The 23,960-nt window shown below is 37.2% G+C and overlaps 1 protein-coding gene across 4 annotated transcripts in view; it reads left to right on the top strand.

Moving 5' to 3' along the window:
* Positions 1 to 23,960, top strand: part of PCMT1 (protein-L-isoaspartate (D-aspartate) O-methyltransferase) — a 37,280-nt gene that overhangs the window by 7,431 nt on the left and 5,889 nt on the right. For 2 of the 4 annotated variants that reach the window (XM_027733829.1, XM_027733834.2), the window contains exons 2-7: positions 6,005 to 6,109; positions 7,250 to 7,281; positions 9,011 to 9,115; positions 12,341 to 12,461; positions 17,227 to 17,312; positions 18,996 to 19,165. In XM_027733829.1, the coding sequence (XP_027589630.1) occupies positions 6,005 to 6,109; positions 7,250 to 7,281; positions 9,011 to 9,115; positions 12,341 to 12,461; positions 17,227 to 17,312; positions 18,996 to 19,165 (619 nt within the window). Of the gene's footprint in view, positions 1 to 6,004; positions 6,110 to 7,249; positions 7,282 to 9,010; positions 9,116 to 12,340; positions 12,462 to 17,226; positions 17,313 to 18,995; positions 19,213 to 23,960 lie in introns of all 4 variants that reach the window. The other 2 variants (XM_027733830.1, XM_027733833.2) reach the window with 2 other exon arrangements.

Here is a 23,960-nt window from a genome sequence, read left to right as displayed (position 1 = left end):
TTGTTCAATTTCTGGACTCTAAGGTTAGCTCTGATGGATCCTTGCTTTCCTCAGTCTTTCTGTCATTGTGTTTCTGAACGACAGACTTTCAACTGATTCCTTCCAGTTAGTTGTATGCAATGTCCTGTTTGAATAACGTATTATTGTGAATCCCAGTGATAACAAGTGGGCAGCTGAATGTTTGAGGCAGATAACTCTTAAATTATCAGCAAAGCACAAGAGGTTTGCATGTATGAGCAGTTTAAAAAAAACTTGTTTGCAAACACCTACTTTCAGTTTCTTTAGCACAAAGAGCTTTGTATGTTTTAGGGTCAGTATCCTTTAATAGATCTTGGGGTGCTGATGCATCACTTCTTGTTCAAAGTGCTTTCTTTGGGTTCATGCTTTAGAGTGAAATCTTCCTATGCTCGTTACTGAAATAAAATTCAATTAACTTAATCACATTCTTTCCCATCTTTTTTTTCTTCCTCTGCCCACGCAAAAAGACCCTGACTTTAAAAACGTCAGTTGATCAGGTGCTTAAAACCAACTAACTTCACATAGCTTGCAAATCAAGATGTGGTTCTGTTCCAGCCCACTCTCCTCTTGAAACTTGCTCTCTAGTTTGCATGGGTCAGATGGAGACTGTCATTTGACACTGTCCCATACCACATCCTTGTCTCTAAACTGGAGAGGCATGAATTAGATGGATGGACCACTCACTGGATAAGGAATTGGTCACACTCAAAGCGTTGTGGTCAATGGCTCAATATCCAAACGCAAACCAGTGACGAGTGGTGTCCTCAGGGCTTGGTGTATAGACTGATGCTGTTTAACATCTTTCGTGAGTGGGATCAAGGGCACCCTCAGCAAGTTTGATGACACCAAGCTCTGTGGTGCAGTCAACGTGCTTGAGGAAAGGGATGGCATCCAGGGGGCCTTGGACTTGAGAGAGGGGACTGTGTGAACCTCATGAGGTTCAACGAGGCCAAGTGCAAGGTCTAGCATCTGAGTCAGGGTAATCCCAAGTACAAATACAGGCTGGGAGGAGAATGGATTGAGAGCATCCATGCCAAGAAGGACTCGGGGGTGCTGGTGGATGAGAGGCTGCACATGACCCGTCAATGTGCGCTTGCAGCCAAGAACCAAAATGTATCCTGGGCTGCATCAAAAGCAACGTGACCAGCAGGTCAAGGGAGGTGATCCTGCCCCTCTGCTCTGCCCTTATGAGACCCCACCTGTAGTGCTTCGTCCAGCTCTGGGGTCCTTAATATAAGAAGGACATGGATATATTGGAGCAGGTCCAGAGGAGGGCCACAAAGATGGTCAAAGGGGTGGAGCACCTCTCCTGTGAAGACTGAGAGAGTTGAGGTTGTTCAGCCTAGAGAAGGGGAGGCCCCGGAGAGACCTCATTATAGCCTTCCAGTACCTGAGGGGGCCTACAAGCGAATTGGAGAGGAACTTTTAACAAGAGCATGTAGTGATAGGACAAGTGGGAATGGTCTTAAGCTGAGAGAAGGCAGGTTTAGAATTGATACTAGGATTAAATTCTTTACCATGAGGGTGATGAGGCAGTGGAACAGGTTGCCTGTGAATGCCCCATTCCTGTAAGTGTTCCAAGCCAGGTTGATGGGATTCTGAGCAACTTGGTCTAATGGAGGGTGTCAATGCCTATGGCAGGGGACTTGCAACTAGATGACCTTTAAGGTCCAAACCCAAACCATTCAATGATTTGTAATCATAGAGTAATCTTGAGTAATTACTTGAGTAATTTTAATCTACTTGTTTTAGTCTTTTGTAACATACTGTTATGATGTGCTTTGCATCATGCTTTATGACATCTGTATGATTTAGAAATATCACTGTTTTGCTGAAAATTCATGTTCATAAGTGAAGTATTCTGCAGTGGTTATGGAGAAAGTAATCTAAGAAGAAACTGAACTATGTGCATGCTGATGTAGTCCCACAGTAAATGGTTTTGGGATCTGTAAGAGGTTTTTTTGTGGTTTTGTGGGTTTTTTTGTTTGTTGGTTTGGTTTGGTTTTTTTTTTTAGTTGTTGTTTGGGTTTTTTTTTTGGGGGGGGGTTTTGGTTGTGTTGGTTTTGGTTTTGTGTTGTTTTTTTTTTTTTGTAAAGCCAACAACAGGACATGTTTGAGTAGGTGTCATAGTTTGTATAGGAAGCTTGTGTGCTGGATCTTATCATGTGGCAATGACACATCCTCTTTTCTGGTCTGGAAACCAGAGCTGGTGTAAGTGTTGGCTGCTAGTATCTTATGGTTTGGTTAGAAATGTGTTTGATCAACAGTCAGGATACCGTCAGGTTCTTTGAAACATAAGCACTTTAGTAATGCATTTGTTGCTAAATAAAAGGTAAAATAAAAAAATAGGTTGTTTACTTGTTGCAAGTCTGTGGTGTCTTTTCAGATTCTTCTTTCCTTGCTTTCTGACAGCCAACTGCCCAGTTTCACAGGTTTCACTGTTTTCATGGTGTTATTTAGGGAAAAGAAGCATACCAGAGTGAGTTTTCAAAACATGCTCCAGTTATGTCAAGTTGTCATTGACAGAGCCTCTGTGCAGAGTAACTCCTGAACTTGGCAGGCAATGCTCCACTCTTTAAGTAGTTACTTTTCGGCTTCAACCCTTTGAAGCTTAGGAGTTGTACTGATATAACTCTAATAAAAAATGAAATTACTTTTGATTTTAAGTTATCAGTGTGTTTGTGTATTAACCTTCGCTCGTAAACACTTTATAATTTAATATCTGATTTGTTTCCAGTAAAGATTATCAGTCTTGAAACCCAACAGTCTCCTCAAGGAGAGTCTTGTGTGCATGTTATAACTGGAAAGAATATTCAATCTATATATATTTAATTGTGAATTATTTTCTTGCAATATATATCTTCCTTTTAAGATTTAGAAAATGGTTTTTGTTGGCTTTTTATTAATAATTAATTTATTGTTATCATGGTTTTTTGGTAGACATGAAATTAGAATGTCTTCTATTATAGGCTTTTTAGGGGATATATTTGTTTTCTGAACTTAAATTGGAATTGGGTAGAGACTTGATCCAGACAGAATTAAGATCCTGGCAGCTGGTCATCTTCAGACTGACTGTTGCAGGAAGGAAAGGACTTTCATTGGAGTTCAGTACCTTGCAGTTGCTATGTTTCTCTATATTCAGCTGTGAGAGTAAGAAAAAATCCTTTTGTTATCAATTACTGTTTAGTCAAGATAGACTTCACTGGTTAGGACTTGATTGCTTTTCTTAATTCTCACCTAAAATTTGCTGTTGTCCCCATTGTATAATTAGCAAATTTGAAAAGCAGACTTAATCTATGGGGGGATAGCTGGGAGGGTACGGGTTTTTTTTTTTATAATGATGGCGTATTATTCAATGATTGAAGTAAATGGCTGAGATGAAATTCAGCTTCTCCCACGGATTCTGCTAGGGACTCTGAGTGTGGATAATTTACTTTAATTCTTATTTACTAATGAAAAAGGTGATACTAATCAAAGATAGTCCAACAGTCAGCAAATCTCAGGAGTGTTTGCTGAATGAGAGCATCCTGAATGCTCAGAATGTGTAGAATATTAGTAGTTTCTGTTTTTAGGGGTTTCTTGGTCATTTTTGATCAGGTTGTATGTACATTGACTGAAATGAAGTTTTGTGCTTTGTTTTGCACACATATGCAGACAATCTCTGCCATAGAGCTCTTATACTCTGATTAAACAAGTTGGGGGAAGAATGGGTAAAATATGTAAGTAAAGTAGTAGAATGAAGGCAGAATAAAATTTTTAAAAACTGAGAAGTGAATTTAGTTACTGATACTTGAACTAGAAAGATGACAGGAGTAGACGAAGGAGTGGCAGGTAAGGACTTCTGTAAAAAGAGGGAACAGATTATAAGTAGTGTGAAAGAAGAAGTTTGGAAGAAACTTGCAGTCACAGCAGTACAGAGAAGGTCCCCTGAAAACTAGAGAAGGTTCTTGGCCTTACCATAGGGCCCTGCAGTTGCTCTTCCAAGCTGGAAGCTTAGTCTGTGTTTTCTGCATGTTTGTTTCCCCAAGCCACTAAAGGAAAAAGGAGATGGCTACCTATAGCTTCTAGAATGTGTGCATCTATCCACGAAATACACAATGTCAAGAAATAAATCACTATTTTAGATCTTTTCTGAGTGCTTCTCAGCTTTAACCTGTCTTCTGCCCTCCAGAACTTTTAGCTCTTCACTTTTGCTATATTCAGCTTTGCTTGTTCTTGTGCCTTTTTTTTTTTTTGAAAGTACATTTGTTTTAGAGATACTGATTTCTTACTGGTACCTAATGAAACTCTGATTTTGATTTTTTTGTTTTGTTTTGTTTCAGTTTGCAGAATTGCTGTACAACTAATTCAACTAATTCCATGTGGTCAGGGAAACTTTTTTTCCTTACTATGTTATGTTGTCAGTGCCAGTGTGTCAATGGATTGATTTGTTTGTTTTCTTTTGAGTACAGTTTTGCTCAGTAAGTGAACTTGTAAACTGCTGCAAATGCCTGCTGTGTCAATTTAAAAACTTGCATTGAAATGATTAGTTAGTCTCCTCTAACTGCTGCAGTATTCGGTTCTAAATGAAGTCAAAGCACAGGATATGTGTAATGCGTGTAGACTGTGAGGGGAGTTTTCTGGGACTTATTAGATACAGAAATACTTCTAAAAATTAATATTTTTTAAAAGGGATTGTTTTCCTTAATAGTAGTATATTCCTTTTGCAGTTCTATCTGATACTTTGTGTTCAGATCAAAAAGGAAAATAATCTATGGGGTTATTTTGCTCTCTGAATTCAAGCCTATGTTATACAGGATAAATAAATCCTTGACACACATGGTAGATAAAAAGACAAGAAAATCCTGTCATTAACAGGTGTAGTTGGGAGCACACTGTAAACAGTCAGGGAAGCCCAGTCCTGCACACAGGTGTGTTTGTGTTGGTGGTACTTTTAAAACAAAACCACTGGTGCCACTTCAGGACAGTCTTACAGAACTCCATAATCTGATTTTTATGTTTTAGGTTAGATTCTAATCGTAGTAAAATTACCTTTTTTTTTCCTTTATAGTATAATTTTGCAAATAAATAGTTTTTATTTAAAGGAAGTAGTTAATAAAGCAATCCATCATTGAAATTTCAGTTATTTATAGTTTATACTGTCTTTTAATGCAAATAATTAATTTCTTCCATTTGTTTTCCAAAGTTTTCTGTTATTCGCAAAAGCCTCTTCAGAACTTCAAAAAATAGAATTATGATTGTTAAAAAAAAAACTTATTGAAATTGCAGGGGAAAATGGCTGCACTTCACGGTGCTTCTGACATTTTACATGCATTTATGTTCACATTTTATTTTGAAAAGTGAGCAGAGAGTCAGAGTGTTTTGATATAAAAGCCTTGTGGCCTCAGTCTGCCCAAGCATTACAATTCTGATTCTGTAGGAGTTTCTTTACAAAAGGATTTTTTCTTTGCTAACGTAAGAGAAACAGATCTTGAAAATAAAATACTGAGCGAGGATGCTTCAGCTTCACATTCCTAACTTGCTTCTGTAAATTTTCCAATAATTACTTATATAGCTTCTTAGAAATACGAAGTATATCTTGTTTGGTGTGTAGAGTAATACCAATTTCTTACTGACTGTATTTTCAGGAATATCAGAGGTGTCCATGAAGTTCAGTTTTCTTGGGGATAGATCTTTGCAAATGGTTTCAGAAAAGCATCTGTAACTGCTGGGAAAGTCTTGTTCAAAGTTCACTGGCTTAAGCATTGTTTGATCTCTGGACCACAGATATAATTCTAGTGTCACAGAAGAGTTTGGACTGGAAGGGAGCTTTAAAGATCATGTAGTCCAACCCCTGCCACAGGCAGTATGACATGGGTAAGAGTATTAGAGAGGGTAAGGTGACATGATTTCTCACAATATTAGGAATATGTTAACGCATTTCACAGGCTCTTGCATGGCAGAAGATAATCAATGCCTTCAGTTTTATTTATTTTTTTGTTTATAGAAAATGGAATAATCAAATCAGACAAGGTATTTGAAGTAATGCTGGCTACAGACCGTTGCCATTATGCAAAATACAACCCTTACATGGATTCTCCACAGTCTATAGGTAAGAGCATCTTGTAAAAATGATTATTTTCATTTGCATGACTGTGGCTGCTTTTGTCATATATGCACTAAGAATGTGAACATAATTTTTTAAATTTGGAAGCTTGTCTAGTTTTTTAATCAGTTTATTTGCCACCATGTAGCTGAGTTTCAGTTTGTTATGGAATGCAATTGACATATTTGGATACATCAAGTAGAGAGATGTTCTTCAGTCATAATTAATATATGTAAATTTGTGTTTATTTTTGAAACCACAGCAATTTGTGGTGGTGCAGCTGATGTTGAAGTACTTAAAAATCATTTGCATCCGGTTGAGGACAGAAACAGTCTCTGTCTTTACAGAAAGTATTCCGTTGAGATCAATGCAGAGTTTCTTAAACCTTTTACATGAAATTTTTAAAATATGAAAATAGGCTTTAAATGGGAAAGTCTACTGATAGGACACTTGCTTAGACTGTTATTTCTCATCTAGATCCCAGTTTTTTCTTTCTAAGACAAGAGAATGAATTACATGAATGTACTAATTACTTGATTCTCCCCCTGCCTTTAAGAGAATGTGGTGAGATCTGTGAATTTTATTAGGATTTTGTTAGTTGTGTCAGAAAATTCAAAAATATTTTAAGATACATATATACTGAAATCTTGCGTATCTTCACAGAAACAAGTACAGGTGAGCGTTCCTGCGTTCCTCCAGGTTTTCTCCTAGGCATGTGCTGTTTGCAAAATACATGGGGTTATTCTTTAGAAGTTCTCTGGTCACCACCACATCCAACTCCAATTAACAAAATCAGGTTTTTACATAGGGGCTGAGTGAAAAAGGAATTACATTCTTCTGGGAGACATTGCTCTTCTGAATTTAACATAATTGATCAAGCTTAAGGCAGAATAGTGACAAAATGGAGATTGTAATTAAGATCAAGGATAAAACCTTTTTTCACCTGTCCAGAGATGACATGGCATAGCTTTCAGCTGATGTACCTTAACTCACTTCTGAAGTACAGTACCTGTGTAAGTGTTGGGGTGTGTATGTCATGCCCTCAAGGAGAGTGACAATGAAGGCATTGCATTTTACAGTCAAAGTTATAAAGATTGTAAGGTCTGAGCAACGATCAACATGTTCTTCCATTCTCTTTTTTTATAGGTTTCCAAGCAACAATCAGTGCTCCACATATGGTAAGCTTTAAACCTAGAAGATTAGTATAGGTGATTTTATAGACATCCAAATGTTTTGAAATAAAATATTTATCCTAGCAAATTTAACAAACAGTTGATTGAAGTGACATTCTGTGCCCACCCTAGTGGGAGGGCACAGAAACTATTGATCAAGATTTTTCTTGGAGGTGTATAGTGATAGGATGAGGGGTAGTGGACAAAAAAAACCAAGATGGGAAATTCTGCTTAGTTTTGGAGGTGAAAAAGTACCCATTGAGGGCAGTTAAGCACTGAGAACAGGCTTTCCAGATTGTGGAAATTCTGTTCTTTGATATATAAAGAAACTGACTGAAGAGGGCTCTAAGCAGCCTAATTTAAATTGCCCCTCTGTTGAAAGAGGACTGGACCACAGGATTTCCAGAGATCTTTCCAATGTAAATTATTCTGTAATTTATAAAATATAAGAACTCAGGAGCAGATAGCACTGATTTCTGTAGCATACTACTGCTGTAATAGTGCCTTTAGTTCTTTGCACACAAAAAAATACATTGTACTGAGTGGTGGGGTTTTTGTGAAGTGGTTTGAGACCAGGATGAGTGTTAAAGTGGAGATTTCAGTACATAAATCTAACCCAGACACAATTTTTTTATGTTTCTTTTTTGAGATGAAAGCTGAATAGAAGCATATGTTTTGGCCTTGCAATGTTTGGAAAGTGTCAAAACATAGTAAAAGTCTGCTTCTCTGGACTAAAAACTATGTAGTTGGCTTAGAATTTACTTAGTTATCAACATAAAAAATCAAGAATCTTGTAGAGAAATGTTAATTATGTTATTAAAGGGAAGAGAAAAATGTACTGTGGCTAAGAGGAAAAATAAGTATTAATTATGCTTTCAAAATTTTAATGCCCCTAAGTCATTATTTTTGATTTGTTGTGTGCGTACCACTGGTAGTATATGAAGTGTTAGAGCAAAAAGGAGATGTATCTTTTAAGTAAATGTTCTAACGAGGTGTGTTCTAATTACTTCTGTTTTCTGGGTGTAATGGATTAAGCCAGTAGAGTGTAGTAATGGCTATCTCTGAAACATTAAAGAACAAATTGATTTTTCAGTGTGCAGCCTAAGCTTAGTTCGTGTACTGGTCCACCATTTAGGAAAACAAAAGTCATCAAGTGTGTCTATAGACTACTGCATTTCATACGTGAGTCTGGTTATCTGCCTTTGTAAAAGACAACTTCTTTTTCCTACTCTTCGAATCAGCAAGTGTGCAGATAATACAAGATGTAGTTTTAATAGCCATTTTCCTTGATGCTCAGGAGCCACCTTCTTCCTAGCTAGCTGTTATCCCATCTTATTCTGATGTGTATAGCATAATGATAAGCTAAATTCTTTACTGACTACATATTGCCAGAACAGTAGGAGCCACCAGACCTGAGGAGAATTAAATTGATCATAGTGTCTCTCCCAGTATATAAATGGAGCCTGTGCTAGAAGCTTGAATGGTCAGATGAGTCTATATGTATGGATACTAACCAAAAAAAAAGTGCACAGATGTAATTTGTTGAAGTCAATGAAATAACAATGATTATACCATGTAGTTAACTCCTCCCCCCATTTTTGTAATAGAAGATGATTCTGAAATTTCTTACACAAATGCTCAGTGCATTTCCCAAAATTTCTGAAGAAATGAACATATATTGAGTAAAATAGACACTTAAAATACCCAGAAATTTTCTGTCTCTGTCTTCTCTTAGCATGCATATGCTCTTGAACTTCTGTCTGATCAGTTACACGAAGGAGCCAAAGCACTTGATGTAGGATCTGGAAGTGGAATCCTTACAGCATGCTTTTCACGAATGGTGAGATATTTAGTTTAATCACTTGACTGTCAGAACAGCTTGAACTGTAGTGTAACTCTGAATTACAGAGCAAAAAAAAAGCATCCTTTGTACAGTGGACTGAAGTATATTATACAGAAAATAATTTGTTCTCCTGGGTGAGATTGGTATGCATTTCTTATGGTAGCTGATACTTGATGTTCAAGTTAAATGGTCTCATAAACTGTGTGATGGTGAAGAAACTGACTATCAGGGAAGTTTGGTTGGTTTTATTTTGGTTTTTTTTAATTGATTACATTTTAGTCATTGCTTTATACCTTGAAGGAAAGTGTGTTTGTCTTGAACAGCTCAATTTTTATGTTATCATGTGTGGCTACGAATGTTCTTACTGTAGTCAATTATCATGTATTCATGCTATGATGAGAGTTTAATGAGACCTAAAAGAATCCTTATTTTAGGATTCCTGTGGAATTATTTCCACAGGAAAATATATTTTATATAGGTAAATTGTATTTGAATTTCTTTCTTGTTATATTGCATGAGCATCACTATAAGTATCCATTTAAGTTTTTATAAGTTAGATATTAATTTATATTTTATATCTTCTCCAAGTAACTTAATCTCTGTGTTATTCAACCTGTACATAAGGAATTCTCTGTGGTTCTGCCCTATCTCACATCAGGGAAAAAAAAGATGAAAAAATTTGGTTTTGATGACTGTAGCTATAGTATAGCTAAAATGATTCATGTAGAGGAATATAATCAGTTTTTCCTTTTCTGTTCCAGGGCTTTATAATTGCTTTATGACTAGCAAAGACCTTCATTAAACTGCTAACTAGATTTTTTGGTTTGTCTTTCTGAGAAGTTAATTTGAAATGTGCTAATGCATGTGATAAATTCTCATGTAGGTCTCCTTGCTACTTACTGTTTTCAAGCACCAGCCTGTTGAGAATGCAATCACTTCTGCTTTCCTGTATTAAGAAACAGCTAAGAATGTTTAGGACTGGGCAATACACTAGCAAAAGTATTTAGGTTTCAAAGTGCTAGCTGCAAAATGGAAAAAATAGTTGAAATAAGTTAATCAAACTGCAGTTTAGAGAAAATCTTAAGTGTCACTTATTCCACTTTCTGCCTATTATTTTTAGTCTAACTTTATAGTTAGTAATCAAGTGCTAGTAGCTTGCATGGGAACTCCAATCCTACAAGCATTAAAACTTTTGTCCAAACTATATGTATTTCTTACTGAAGTTATGAATGTGTAAACAAATAGCCATTGGACATGGGCTAAGTTGTGGTTGTGTGCTTTCCTTTCTCTGAAAACAGCTGCAGAGAAGTCAGAAGTAGCACAGAAAGGAAATCTCTTTCCAGTTTTGCTGAGGTTAATCATACTGTCTTTTTATTGGCATATGAAGGTTGTGTTTCTGTCATGAATCCTCCTTGGTGGTTTGCTGTGGAATGCCTTACGGACATGTGCTTTGTGAAACATTGGATAATACTTTTGTTCTGTTTGATAGCATTGCTAACAGTAGCAAAAACTTAAAAGAAGTATATTGTAGGAATTAATGGTAGAGTGTTTGCAATCAAAATCCAGTTGGGGATGTGCTTTTTGGACCATCTGGATGTTGCTTCTCAGTCAGCTTTTGACCTGGACTTAGTAGCTCGCATTTGTGGCACAAGTGCCTGAGTGCACATTGATGTCACAACAGCTTTACTCCTATGATGATAATCTCATTTGTGGTACCTTTGGGAAAGCTTTATGTTTACTTAGAGTAGTGAAGCATCTTTAAGATTTTTTTTGGGGGGGGGGGTTATGTTAAACTGCTGTGATAAACTTATCTACGTAGCTTACAAACTTAAGTTTATTTGCTTCTAAAGATTGCTGGCAAATTAAATGAATTATAGTTTTCATCCTGTAAGTACTGGAATTATAAAAAGAGTGGGATATATTTTTATTCTTAACAGACCATGGAGATCCCAAAAATTGTGCCATTTTGCTGTTGTCTCAATTGCAGGTACTTCAGAGTTCTAGGGTAATAGAGGTAATTGATGAGGACTCAGAAATAGTGTAATAGGCTGTGACATGCAGCAGGAGATTCTCTATATCAGGCTATTTCATGCTCTGACCATTTTGCTAAATTTTAATTTCTGTGATGTTACCCTTTGGAATACACTGGATCTTTTGCCAGTTAATGGTGCAGCTGACTGCTAGGCATTCCTCCAAATAGCAACCTGTAGTTGTCATAGTGAAAACTTATGTGTCTTGCTCTGTTTCAAAGGCTAGACCAGTGGTGTTCCACTTGAAAAAGAAAAGCTAACACTGCTCCTTTGAAGTTTTTAACATAGGACTTGTTCATAATAAAACAAAAAAACATTCCCCATGATATTCATAACCAGTTACTAATTTTCCATGTCTTAACAACATTACAGTATAAGATACAGAAATAAAACCAATGCATTCAAATGTGTCCAAAGACAGTTACATGACAGCGTGGGCTGCTAGGCCGTATTCTGCCATTGTGTTCTTTGAGCTGAATCCTATTAAAAGGGGTTAGATTTTTGAAGATGTGGGTTCTTCTTGAATATTTTTTTTACACCAAAGACAAAATTCTAGAAGAAGTACCTGCAATGGAGAAGTTTTTGCTAGTAGACCTTTCCCCCCCCCTCAGAATACACAGAAATTGTGTGACCTTTTTTGAGTTATGAGCTCTAAGAAGTTCCGTTCTTGCTGTGGAGAAGAGCTGTAAATCTGAAAATAGATTCATGAATGCAAGCGTTGATGGAAGGTAATTTGTCCCTGACTGTTAAGTGCTGCATTTGTTTCTGAGGGAATAGGACTCCTGAGGTAACTTAGAATGGAAGGCATGACTTAATCCTTAAGTAAATTTGTTCAACATGAAAGGAGATTAGTTCTAGTCTTTGTCTTTGCTTTCTATAGCAGGTAATGAAAACAAACATGATCAAATTTAACTTCTAAAACTTCAGAGAAATCTCCACTAATAGTATAACTCAATTGAATCACATCTCAAAAAGATCACTGTAACAAGTATTTATAAAACTGTGCCAACAAACATGAATTACTAGGTGCTTCTAGCAGTCAGGATTTGTCATTCCAAGCAGTAGTTTTAATAACATCAAGAATATATGTTTCCACTTTGCTGTTTTTGTTTTTATTTTAGAGATATAAATACTCCTTCTGTAAATAAATCAAAACTAGCAGAAATTGTTCAACTGTGTATTTTTATTCCAGGTTGGTCCCAAAGGACAAGTTGTAGGAATTGATCATATCAAAGAACTAGTAGATGACTCAATAAATAATGTCAAAAAGGATGATCCCACATTGCTGTCTTCAGGAAGAGTGAAACTGATTGGTAAGCATCAGACTGATATACGTACTAATTAAACTGATATTCTTTCTAGCAGCTGATTGAAAACGACTGAATTGGATGTGATTAGAAGTTCTAATTTAAGAAGTTAAACCAAAGAAAGAACAGCCAAATAAAATTTTTAAAATCCAAGTCATCTTTAGGCCTTTGAAAAGTAGTATCCTTCTCCAATTTTGAGATTATGACTTTTGGTAATCTAAAGAATACGTAATCATTCTACTAGAAAAACCTAGTAGGGAAATGTTTTTTGGTGAAAATACTTTACATGCTGAAGGTCTGTCATGTTAAATTTGCTATTTAAAATTGGGATTAAACTCACAACTTTTCTTGAATAAATGTCCTGTCATCTAAATTTGAGTGTTTTAACAAAGGCTTCATACTTCTGATACGGAAAGCTGCATGGAGAGAGTCAAGTGGAAAAAGTATTAGATTGGCAGTATCCATCATTGAAGTTTATTTCACTTTTTTTTAAAATTAGCAGTATTTGTATGTTAGGGAAGTGGTTAATTGACACCAAATGACTTTAATTCAGTCAGAGTTACTGAGGAAATAATGCCAAAATGATACAAGGACAGTGAATTGTTTTAAATAATGGGTTTTTGCTAAAAAGAAAATGAATTTTTGTTCTGTTCTTTTAGAAGATGCAAGGCTGGCAGGAGGAAAGTATTCCTTCATTATTCTATTCATCAAGTTTAAAAAAGAAGTTGAAGGTCTGGATTTTTTCGAGGCTTCCTACAAGAGCACTTGGAAAAATTATTATGTGATGTTTGGTTCTTACATTAATTATCGTTTTGATTCTTGGTCTTTTTTTTTTGTAAATGAGTATGTATAAGCATGGTGTCCTTCACTGAGAATACTTATGCCTTAAAACTTCTTGGAAAAGAAGTTAGATTGTTAGAGCTGAATGGGGGAATAATTTCCATTGTTGCTGTACAAGAGCAATTTTGACTTACGTTTCTGGTTGTACCTGAAACAAACTCTGGTGCTCTTGGAAGTCTAGAATTCTAAGTAAGCCTCATCATCTTTATTATCTTTGACTACGTAGCAGGATGATTAGGAGACTTGTGAATATTTTGTTGTGAGGTACATCTTAGAAAAGTATAAATGGACAAGTAGCACTTTTGTGAATTAGGTGGAGAAGAATGTTTCAACTGCGCTGGATTCCTGGGAGGTCTTTGATGTGGAGCAAGAATCCAGAGAGCTGTTTTGTTCTTGTTGGTTGTTTGTTTGTTTTTTAACAAAACAACAAAAACCACCCCACCCAAACACCCCCATCCCAAACGCACAAACAAAAAAAAACTTGTGAAAACTCAGGATTAATTGATGATGGGAATTGTATAAATTAAGACTATGTGTGTTGGTTGCTGGCTTTTCATGAGTAGGCTTCAGACATTCTCTGTTGCTTTGTCACACCTCAGATAAACCATAACTAGATTTCAGGAGCATCACAATTATTTTGGGGCATCTCAGCAATAAAACTGCACTGAGAACTTGGAAATAGGTATACTTAGACTAACCGGTCTATGTTAGTTTGTTGTTGGTTTTGTGTTTGTGATTTTTTTGGGGTTTTTTTTGTTGTTGTTGGTTGGTTGGTTGGTTTGGGAGGGGGTTGTTTGTTTGTTTGTTTTTCTTTTTTATACTTGTTATTTGTTTTGTTTCCTATTAATATCAGGAGGAAGCCTTTGAGGTGAATCTCTCAAGTGGTTCTACTTACCACACTTTAGCTCACAAGAGTACTCCTGGAGAGCACAAACTTTGATTCCTCTTGGATGAAACTAGACAAGATTATGTGCTCCAAGAAGCAACCAAATATGTGTGATATGTTACTGGATATTAAGCCAATAAAACTAGATCTAGACCAAAATGATCATCCTGAAATGCGTGTGTTGCACGGACACCACGTTCTCAGCAAAAACTGTTTTGCTGTACAGATCTGCTTCTATTGTACTGCACTCTTTGCTGATGCAGACATAGCCAGAGGGATGAGGGTATTCTAGCCACAGTAAAGTTGTTTTCTTCTGTTTCTGTGCTCCTGCTGCAACTCTGTATGAAGCAAGTCTGCATAGAGACACTGAAGGCTTGAGTACTGTGATCAGCAAATCAGTTCTGGGTTCATAACAAGCTACAAACCCCTCATGTCACAAAGTACTGACACTGCTTCCCCCCTCATCACCACCTGCCATCCACCACCGTGATTACTTCATTAACAGGCTGCATGTAACTGGAGATACGAGTAGGATAGGTGGTGTTATTCAGGATGCCACCACAAGCTGAAACTCGGGGCTGCTCTTTTCCCTTGGACATTGAATAATTATTTTTATCACATTGAATGCTGACTTAACTATTTTTTACACCTTCTGGATATGTAAAAGTGACTTCCCATTGTGGATGGATATATCTCTGCTGCAGCCATGACAATTTTTGCAGATGTTAAAAGGGAAGGCCATGCTGTACTTGATGCATATAAAGGAACAGAATTTTTTTTTCCTTTAGTGTGTGTGTACCGATTCTGAAGATGTTAGCTATGGTTTGGACTATTGATTCTAAGAGCAAAGTGTTTAGATGTTTTGGGTCCATTTTACTGCTGTCAGTGAAGTGATAATATGTGCTGAAGTCACATTCAGACTTCTCCGGACAGTGCACAAGGTGCATTTATGTCTCGGAATATGTGTGTTCTTCTTCAGAAGACAACAGCTGTTTCTTCGATTTGGCAGTGTCTTCTTTTGCCAGCAGTACTGGAGATCGCTGCCTCTGATGCCTGCTGCTGCATCTTAGGGATTGAGGGTCTGTATAACTAACATCATTCATAGCAGTATCTCTATGTATAAGTTAAAGAAGTCTTTGTCCATTGTCTTCTCTGGTGGACCGGTAGCTTGATACTGTAACCCATCATTACTTCTTTAGAGGAGGCAGACAGCATTACTAAGATGTATAAGTATCAATTATATACTTGACTGCATTGAAGTGGTTGTTCCAGTAGAACCCGCTTTGGCAGTCAGAGAGATTAAGCCCTGGAAATGCTGGAACTTTCCTGACTGGCAATATCTGTTGCCAGCTGACTTAATAGAAATGATGGTTGATAGGGATGAGTTCTTTGGAAGCATTGGTAGCTCTTGCTTGGCAGCTTCTGCTTGTGGCCCTTGGTTGGAGCTTGTACTGGTCAGAATTGATGATATGAGGAAATATGTCACTGAGCTTTAAGAGGCTTCTCAGCTACTGAGGAAATGTGCTCTGTTCCTATAGTCCTTAGGCTTTGGGTGTAGAAGGTCCTGGCAGGGCTGTCTTTTAGGACCTCATAAGGAAGATGAGAAACTCCTCAATTTTAATTGTTACAAGGAGCTGTCCAGATCTTCCTATATACTCTTGAATACCAAAGGGTGTTATTGCTATCCACATGGCCCTCCCTATCACTGACGTCAAATGAAACCTGCTGTGGCAACCATATATTTTTTCCTGCCTTGTGAGTTGTTGGCAGGCAAAAAGTTGGCAAATTTTAAGCCTCTAACTGGGGCTTAGAACTTCTTTTGACTCTTTCAGCCTTTTAATTAACTGTAATGTTAGTGATTGCACAGAAGTCAAAGCTCAGCCTGAAGATGGGAAACCCCAAACAACTGTACTTGTGCTGAGCAGAGGACTGTGCTCACTAATGTCCTGCTTTTTTTTTCTAGACTGATTACGGGGACTTCTCCAATCACAGAGTATGAGTTCAGATGGTTCAGCCTTGTGTATTACTTTGGTTCCTAAATAACTCCAGAGACACTCTGCCTAACTGGCTCTGAATTTCTCATTGGTTTTCTGTAAATACTGGATACTGTATTCACATCATCTTCTTTCAAAACTTAACTCAGGGTCCAGTTTAGTTTGCCACGTTTCAGTGGCTTAAGAAGCTCAAGCTTTACTCTTTTCTTCTGTGTAACTGAGATGCTATGAGACATCTGTGGTAGGGTGCTTCTCCATGAGTTCTCCAGCCTTGGTAACCCTCTGAGTACCTTAATTACTCCTAGCATCTTCCAAGCAGCCACCTGGAACTTTAGCCATGGGTCTGATGTGTTAGTTCAGTGATTGTCTGTGTTAGTTCAGTGATTGTCTGTGTTAGTTCAGTGATTGTCTGCAGGAAGAATAGTGAGACCCATCTGCTGGCAAAGGTGGGTGCACAAAGATTAGTGTGGTACTGCAATAATGTATGAATGTAGGTGTGGGCTTTCATGCCAGCCAGGCATAGTTGTAGGCATATAGTCCATGGGAACACTTCCTTTTTCTTTTCCTCACCTTTGGAGTCTTCTGATATGTGCTTCTGACATTTAGTGCTTCAGACTTATGATTTGCGTTATATTTAGGAATGGCTCGTGTGGAGACAAGGCAAAGCAAATGTGTGTTCTGAGAGGGTAAATGAAGGGGGAAAACTCACTTGCATTGGAATTGATAGGGCACATAAATACTTTAGGATCTTTTCTAGGTGGACCACGTGTCTCCAAGGACTTTCATGATAAATCATTCTAATTTCAGGTGCTTCAGTAGTATTTAATATCTTCTGTAAGCATGTGTATGCACATATGAGGATGTTTTGTTGCATCTATTTTACAGATTAATTTTTTTAATTATTATATGTTAATTTTTTCATTATATTACTACTGCACAGCAAAACTTCAGTTGAAATCTGAGCATAGCTTTTTATCTATCTATAGATACAATAAATTAGCTGTTTTCTCCACTCCTTTTGAAAATGTTTTAAAAAAATGTTTTCTTGTAGTGGGAGATGGACGCATGGGATATGCAGAAGAAGCTCCCTATGATGCAATTCATGTAGGAGCTGCAGCACCAGTTGTGCCCCAAGCAGTAAGCCTTTATGTCTTATGTGTGTGTTTCCATAATCTCTTAGCTGTAAAGAATGCTTTGCATGCATCTATATATAAAATACTTGGCAACTTGCACTGCTGGGAGTATCAGTGGGCAGTGTGGTATTACTGTATGGTGTGGGGGTTTTGTCTCTTACAACTGGGCTTTCTTTTGGTTTGATAAAAATATACGTTCTAATAACTTTGCTCTAAATAAACGTACTTTAAAATTACATGTGTGCAACCCTCCATTACAATAGCAAACTGGAGCATTTTATTTTGTAAGATAATTGAATTTTATCAAACATTGAGTTACAAAATCTAAGTATTTGTTTCCTGTGTTGTAAGGCATTGAGCTTGTTGAGGAAGTAAATGCTCAGCTGGAAATACAAACAGTGCCACGTGTTTGTAGCTTTCAGAGTGGATACAGGACAGTTCTTATGCTGAAGAGTAGCTAGGGCCTTTAGAGTGTGCATACATGAAGTCCATTCTGGCAGATAAGATTTTATTTCTCTTCCTTTCATGAAGCAAATGGTAATATATAGCATGATTTTGATATATTAGATGCCAGTTAAGGCTTTTTGAAATCTTAATGATGAATAGTGAAGGACTGGAAGTTTGAGGTGCTATAAAGAGATTGGATGTTTCCAAACAAGGACCAGTGGTGGATTTTTTGTTGGGCTTTTTTAATTATTGTTTTGGGGGTGTTTTTTTTGTTTGGTTGGTTTTTTTTGTTTGGTTGGTTTTTTGGGGTTTTTTTGGTTGGTTGGTTAATGTTTTTGCACGTGCGCGCGTGTGTGTGTGTTGTTTTTTGTTGTTGGAGTTTTTTTGTTGTTTTGGTTTGGGGGTTTTTTGTGTGTGGATGTGTAGGGGTGTGTTCTCAGCAAAGTGTTAACATGACAATTAAAAAAGTAAGTGAAAGCTTATTAGTTCTTAATTATAACTTTAGTTATCAATGGGGTTAAGGTTTTTTGCATCTGAGAAGTATAGAATTTTCCTTAAGACTACTGTGATTAGCCTCCTTCTTTAATTATGAAAACAAACAAAAAAAAAATCCAGGCATTCCTGACACACTCTGTTTACTTGTCACTTATCTTATTCATATTCATGTATTTTAGACTAGTTTCAAAATTTCATTCACAGACTGAAAGAGGAGCTGTTGGATGTAGTGAGTGTGTTGTAGACAGTTAAAAATTATTCCAGGAAGAGAAATTAAAAAAAAATCACCAATCTCAAATCTTATTCTGAGGGCTTAAGGGGAGATCACTTACCCCCAAAATTTTAGACAATGGGCCTCTACTGATGCACAATAACTACTGAACAGTTAAAACAAGCAGTTAAAAGAAGATTGAGTCTCCTGTAAAAATAATTTGTGATTTACATGTTTTTCCCCCTTATATAAAAAATAAACCCGCAACCAACCCAGTTAATTAAATTAATATTTTACTGTCATTTAGAATTATATTAAGTTACTGTGGATGTTTCTGTAATACTAATTGTTTACCATGTTGCTGTGATACTCTCATTTTCAGTGCATTTTTTATTTTTCCTAATCGAAGTAGTTATCTACTACGTAAAAGTAGATAGATACATAATGGCAAAGCTATTAATCTACTGTAACAAACTTTGGATCCAGCTTCTCTGAAGTGGCTGGTTACATTCTAATTTCTGTGTTGTGTTCTAGCTTATAGACCAGTTAAAACCTGGCGGAAGATTGATATTACCAGTTGGCCCTGCTGGGGGAAACCAGATGCTCGAACAGTATGACAAACTAGAAGATGGCAGTGTCAAAATGAAGCCTCTGATGGGAGTGATATATGTGCCTTTAACAGATAAAGAGAAGCAGTGGTCCAGGTGGAAGTGATTTTCTGTTCCACTTACTTCTTCCACACACATGCAAGGTGAAAGGGTGTGAATTTTAAGCAGATAGACTGCAAGGCCTGTCTTTGCTGCTGTCATTGCTTTCTGCTCCTCCATACCATGAAAAGTGACTCAGTCTGCATTACATCACAAAAGGAGGTTGTGCTAAGTTTGAGTTAATTTAAAAGCAGGAGAAAAATATTGCATGGGTTGCACTTTGTGTCTTTTGGACGTGTTTTCTTTAGTCTTTGGTGTGTTGAAGATTTTTATTTGTTGTTTTAAATACAGTATTTTCTAAGGTTAAACTTCCCTTCTAATGAACTTTTTATAACTATGTTGCCCAATAATTAGGGTGAAGTGTAAAAGTTTTCTTAATAAATATTGTTTTGTCCTGTACGTTAGTGGTAATTGAGTGTTCATTTTTTATTTTTGTGAAATGCTACAAATGAAGAAAAGTTTTTGTAAAATCCTTTGTGGAAAATATAGATAATTTCTCAAGCACTTTTCCTTCAGCCCCCAAGTATCAAAAAGTGGAGGAGGTAATCTTTTCTTCCCTAAAATGTAAAGGTAGTTGAGTAATGTCCAGAAAATTTTCTCAGATATGTTGTTAGAAGTATGTCGTATGTCTCTGATGGGGATGTATTTGTGTTTGGCAACACAGCAGACTCTGAGGCCTTTCTAGAGGTAGTAAGCCTTCCAGTTTGCTGAATTGAACAACCAGTAACATAGATGTAACACAGCTGTCAGCTTAAGCCGTGGTAGGCATTAGTATCTGAATGAACAAAGCAGCAGTGCTGTTTTGCTTCCTGGCAGAAAATGCTTGTGAATGTATTATCGGCATTAATGAAGGGCATAGATGTGCACTGAACTCTGAAAACAACTCTTGAGCTTTATAACTCCTAAATTTAGATTTTTGGCTTTTTTCCCTCAATATTATGGAGTATAACTTGTTATTTGGATACTTGAATACTTAACATCTAATCTATCAGAATATTCATAAAAAGTACAAATAAAGCAGTTTGCATACTGCTGCTTATGGAAACCTCATTTTGGTGTTTCTTGGAATATTATATAGCCACCATGTACAAATTACTCTTAAGAACAACATCAATGAGTTACTACTTAGTTCAAAGCTTGTGAAGTGTGCTTGCTATTCAGATGGTTTTTTTTGTTATGCAGTTGAATACTTTGGCCTCGAATATTGCCAGTTTTCCCTCAGTGTGGTACTCAGGGGTTTCCTGCCTCTTGCAAGGCTTTAGAAATTTTGCTTTGTGGTCAGTTTCCTCCTCTGGCAAATGTTGTAGATTCCGTTTAAGTTTGGAATCCATGCTCTGCTTACTCTAGAAAAGAGAAGTATTCTTCTTAAGCCTTCCTTTTTTCAGAGAGGTTTTATAGATTTTTCTGCATTTCCACTCAGTCTGGTTATAGTACCAGATTGGTACTATATGGGTTTTTTTGGTAACAGCAAAGTGTGTTCAACAAACCCTATTTGTAAGAAGGGTTTCTAGAATGCCAATGGTTATAATTTGCTACTAGCGAAGGTGGTGTACTGTATTAAGGACTAGAATTCTAATGTCTTTGCATCTTTTCTGTGCAGTTTGGTATTCCATTTTGTCTGCTAGTTAAGTTTTCCCCAGATTTGCTTACCAGTGTCTGTTCTTTCCTGAAATACTTCTTGATTTTATTTATTTTTAATTTAAGAATTTACACTGGTGTTATCAGAAAATAAAAGTGCTTAGCCTGAAGGGTTAACTTGATTTACAGAGGCAGAGAGGCTGTTTCTTGCTATGTACATTTAAATTTGGTTCAGACTTGGAAATCTCTGTTAAAGAGAATCTCAGAAGTCCACTTCTTGCAATGTTTGTTTTTTCTGTAATTGTCCTTTTTGTGATCTGAAGAAAATTCCCATTCCATTTTCTAGGGTAGATGCCAGTGCACTTCTGACCTTACAGGAGGCCACATCTTTCTTTTTTGTTGTTTTTCCTTATTGGTGAGTCCAAAGTATGTGGTCAGCCAGCTGCTTCTAAGCAAACTCCAAATTACAAATCAATATTTGTTATCTATGCTGGCATCAAAGATGAAAGAGGTGTTTTTCTGCTCTTCCTAGATTTCAGTTTAACTTTTTTTTAATTGAAGATCTGTGAGCAGAGGTCGTTATAGACTCATCTGAAAGAGCATCTATAAGTCTTTCTGTTAATAGAGAGTTGTAGTGTATGAGAGACTCTAGTTGTTGTTAATCTAAAATTCATTAAACAATCATCTTTTTAAGAGTAACTCAATCCCGTGTGTTTAGTTTGTCATTCTTTTAGTTTACATTATGTGATTTCATTCCTAATCCAGGTAACTGTTTCATCACATTAAGAATTGGTGTCCCTTCACAAAATACAATTGGTAGGCCAGCAGCAATTTCCTAGGCTACCAGACCTTCCAGTTGGCAAGAAAGAAGCTGCTTAAATTTTTGCTTAGCCATTCACATGTTGGAGAAGTTAGTACAGTTCCTTAATGGGGCTGCAAGGTGCTCTTTGCAAAGCAGCACAACACTGTAAGTGGTGTAACAGTAAGTGGTGTTTGAAGTCAAACCTGCCTTCAAATGTTTTGTATCATTCTTCACTACATAAAACTGGAACTTCTAGCAAAAGAAAATCTGGACTAGCTGGAAGGAAAAGATTCTTTGGATTTCAATACATTTATATTGTCATGCTAAATAAAGAATCTTATTTTGTGAATAATGTTGAATTTCTTTAAATTTAGTCCAGTTTTCTAGTTTAGGTTCAGTTGCAGTAGTATTTTTAAGTTCCAAATATTAGTGGGAATCCTCTCATGTGACTCCCTGGACACTTGGAAGTAGAATATCCACAGGAACCCTATCTCTGGTACAAAACAAAACAATGCATAGTGTGCCAGAGATCCAGCAGTAGATCCCCAGTTATGTGATTATACTGATAAGGATGTTTATCCTTTCACGTAAAACTTATCAATTGGGTTGTTTTTTTTCTTACTGGTAAGTAGGGAGGAGAAAAGGTCTCTTGTGTTGCATGGCTTTTTGGCTGCCTTATTGACAGTTTTTGTGTAAATTAGGATCTCTCTGTTTTTACTTCTCTGAGAGAGTTCGCTTACTACTTATATGGAAAGACAATTTTAGGAGTCATAGAACCATAGAATCATTTAGGTTGGAAAAGACCTTTAAGGTTATTGAGTCAACTGTTAACTCAGCACTGCCAAGTCCATCACTAAACCATGTCCCTAAGGGCCACTTCTACTCATCCCTTAAATACCTGCAGGGTATACCTTGTCCTGCTGGCCCTACTATTGCTGATACAAAGAGAAATAAGAGAATAACAATCTAAGTAACACTTAGCAATGAGTCTGTGTTTCGTCTTGGGTTTGATTTCCAGACAGGCAGCTGTTAAAAAAGTTAACAACTACTTTAACCTTAAAATATTGCATTAGTAGAAATTATTTATAAATGTCATGCTAAATTCATATTTGCTGATAAAATACAAAATTATTATGACAGTGTAACCTTTCTGAGCAAAAACTGCAGTGGTTACACTGGGGCTGTTACTGTATCCCACTTACTTGTACATAAAACATGATTAACCACCCATTTAGAAAATGTATTTATTAGGATATATTAAAATATGGTTCTGATTAGAAACTCTTATTCAGTGTTTCAAATGCCCCTGATGAACTAGTCTCCAATTTTCTTTGAAATTAGCAGGTATTGTTTGCATGGAATTCCTCAGGCTATGCAGAGTAATGACTATTTTACTTTGGCAAAAACAATCTCTGCACAAAATATTTTTTGTTAAACTTAAAATGTATTATTGTGATGGTTTGACCCTGGCTGAACGCCAGGTGCTCACCAAAGCTGCTTGATCATTCCCCTCTGCAACTGGACATGGGAGAGAAAATATAACAGAAGGCTCCTGAGTTAAGGACAGGGAGAGATCACTCACCAATTACCATCACAGGCAAAACAAACTGGACTTGGGGATGTTAACTGAATTTATTGCCAATCAAAATCAGAACAGGATAATGAGAAGTAAAACAAATCTTAAAAACATGTTTCCCCCATCCCTCTCCCATTCCTGGGCTCTACCTCCTCCCCCACAGTGGCACAGGGAAATGGGGGTTATGATAGTTCATCACAGGTTGTTTCCTCTGCTCTCAGGAAGAAGAGTCCTTCCCCTGCTCCAGTGTGGGGTCCCTCACACGAGAGACAGTTTTCCACAAACTTCTCCAGTGTGAATCCATCTCATGAGTTACAGTTCTTCATGAACTGCTCCAGTGTGGGTCACTTTTCCATGGGGTCAGTCCTTCAGGAACAGGCTGCTCCAGTGTGGGTCACCACAGGGTCACAAGTCCTGCCGGCAAACCTGCTCCAACATGGATTCCTCTCTACACTGATCTGCAGGTCCTGTTAGGAGCCTGCTCCAGCATGGGTTTTCCATGAGTTCCCCATGCAGGTGGATCTCTGCACCCCAGTGGATCCCCATGGGCTGCAGGGGCACAGCTGCTTCGCCATAGTCTCCACCAAGGGCTCCAGGGGAACCTCAGCTCTGGCACTTGGAGCACCTCCTCCTCCTCCTCCTTCTGCACTGACCTTGGTGTCCGCAGAGTTGTTCACATGTTCTCACTCTGCTCTTCTCTGGCTACCAACTGTGATTGGCCCAACAACTTTTTTTTCCTTCTTAAAAATGTTACTGCAGAGGCGTTACTGTCATTCCTGATTGGCTTGGCCTTGGCCCAGGGTGGCTCCATCCTGGAGTTGACTGGTGTTGCCTCT

The sequence above is a fragment of the Pipra filicauda genome, unplaced genomic scaffold (assembly GCF_003945595.2).
Source record: "Pipra filicauda isolate LSUMZ 115617 unplaced genomic scaffold, ASM394559v2 scaffold42_size3861933_pilon, whole genome shotgun sequence".
Classification (NCBI taxonomy): domain Eukaryota; kingdom Metazoa; phylum Chordata; class Aves; order Passeriformes; family Pipridae; genus Pipra; species Pipra filicauda.
Note: the sequence above shows the minus strand (reverse complement) of the source record. Positions and strands in the feature narration are given on the sequence as shown.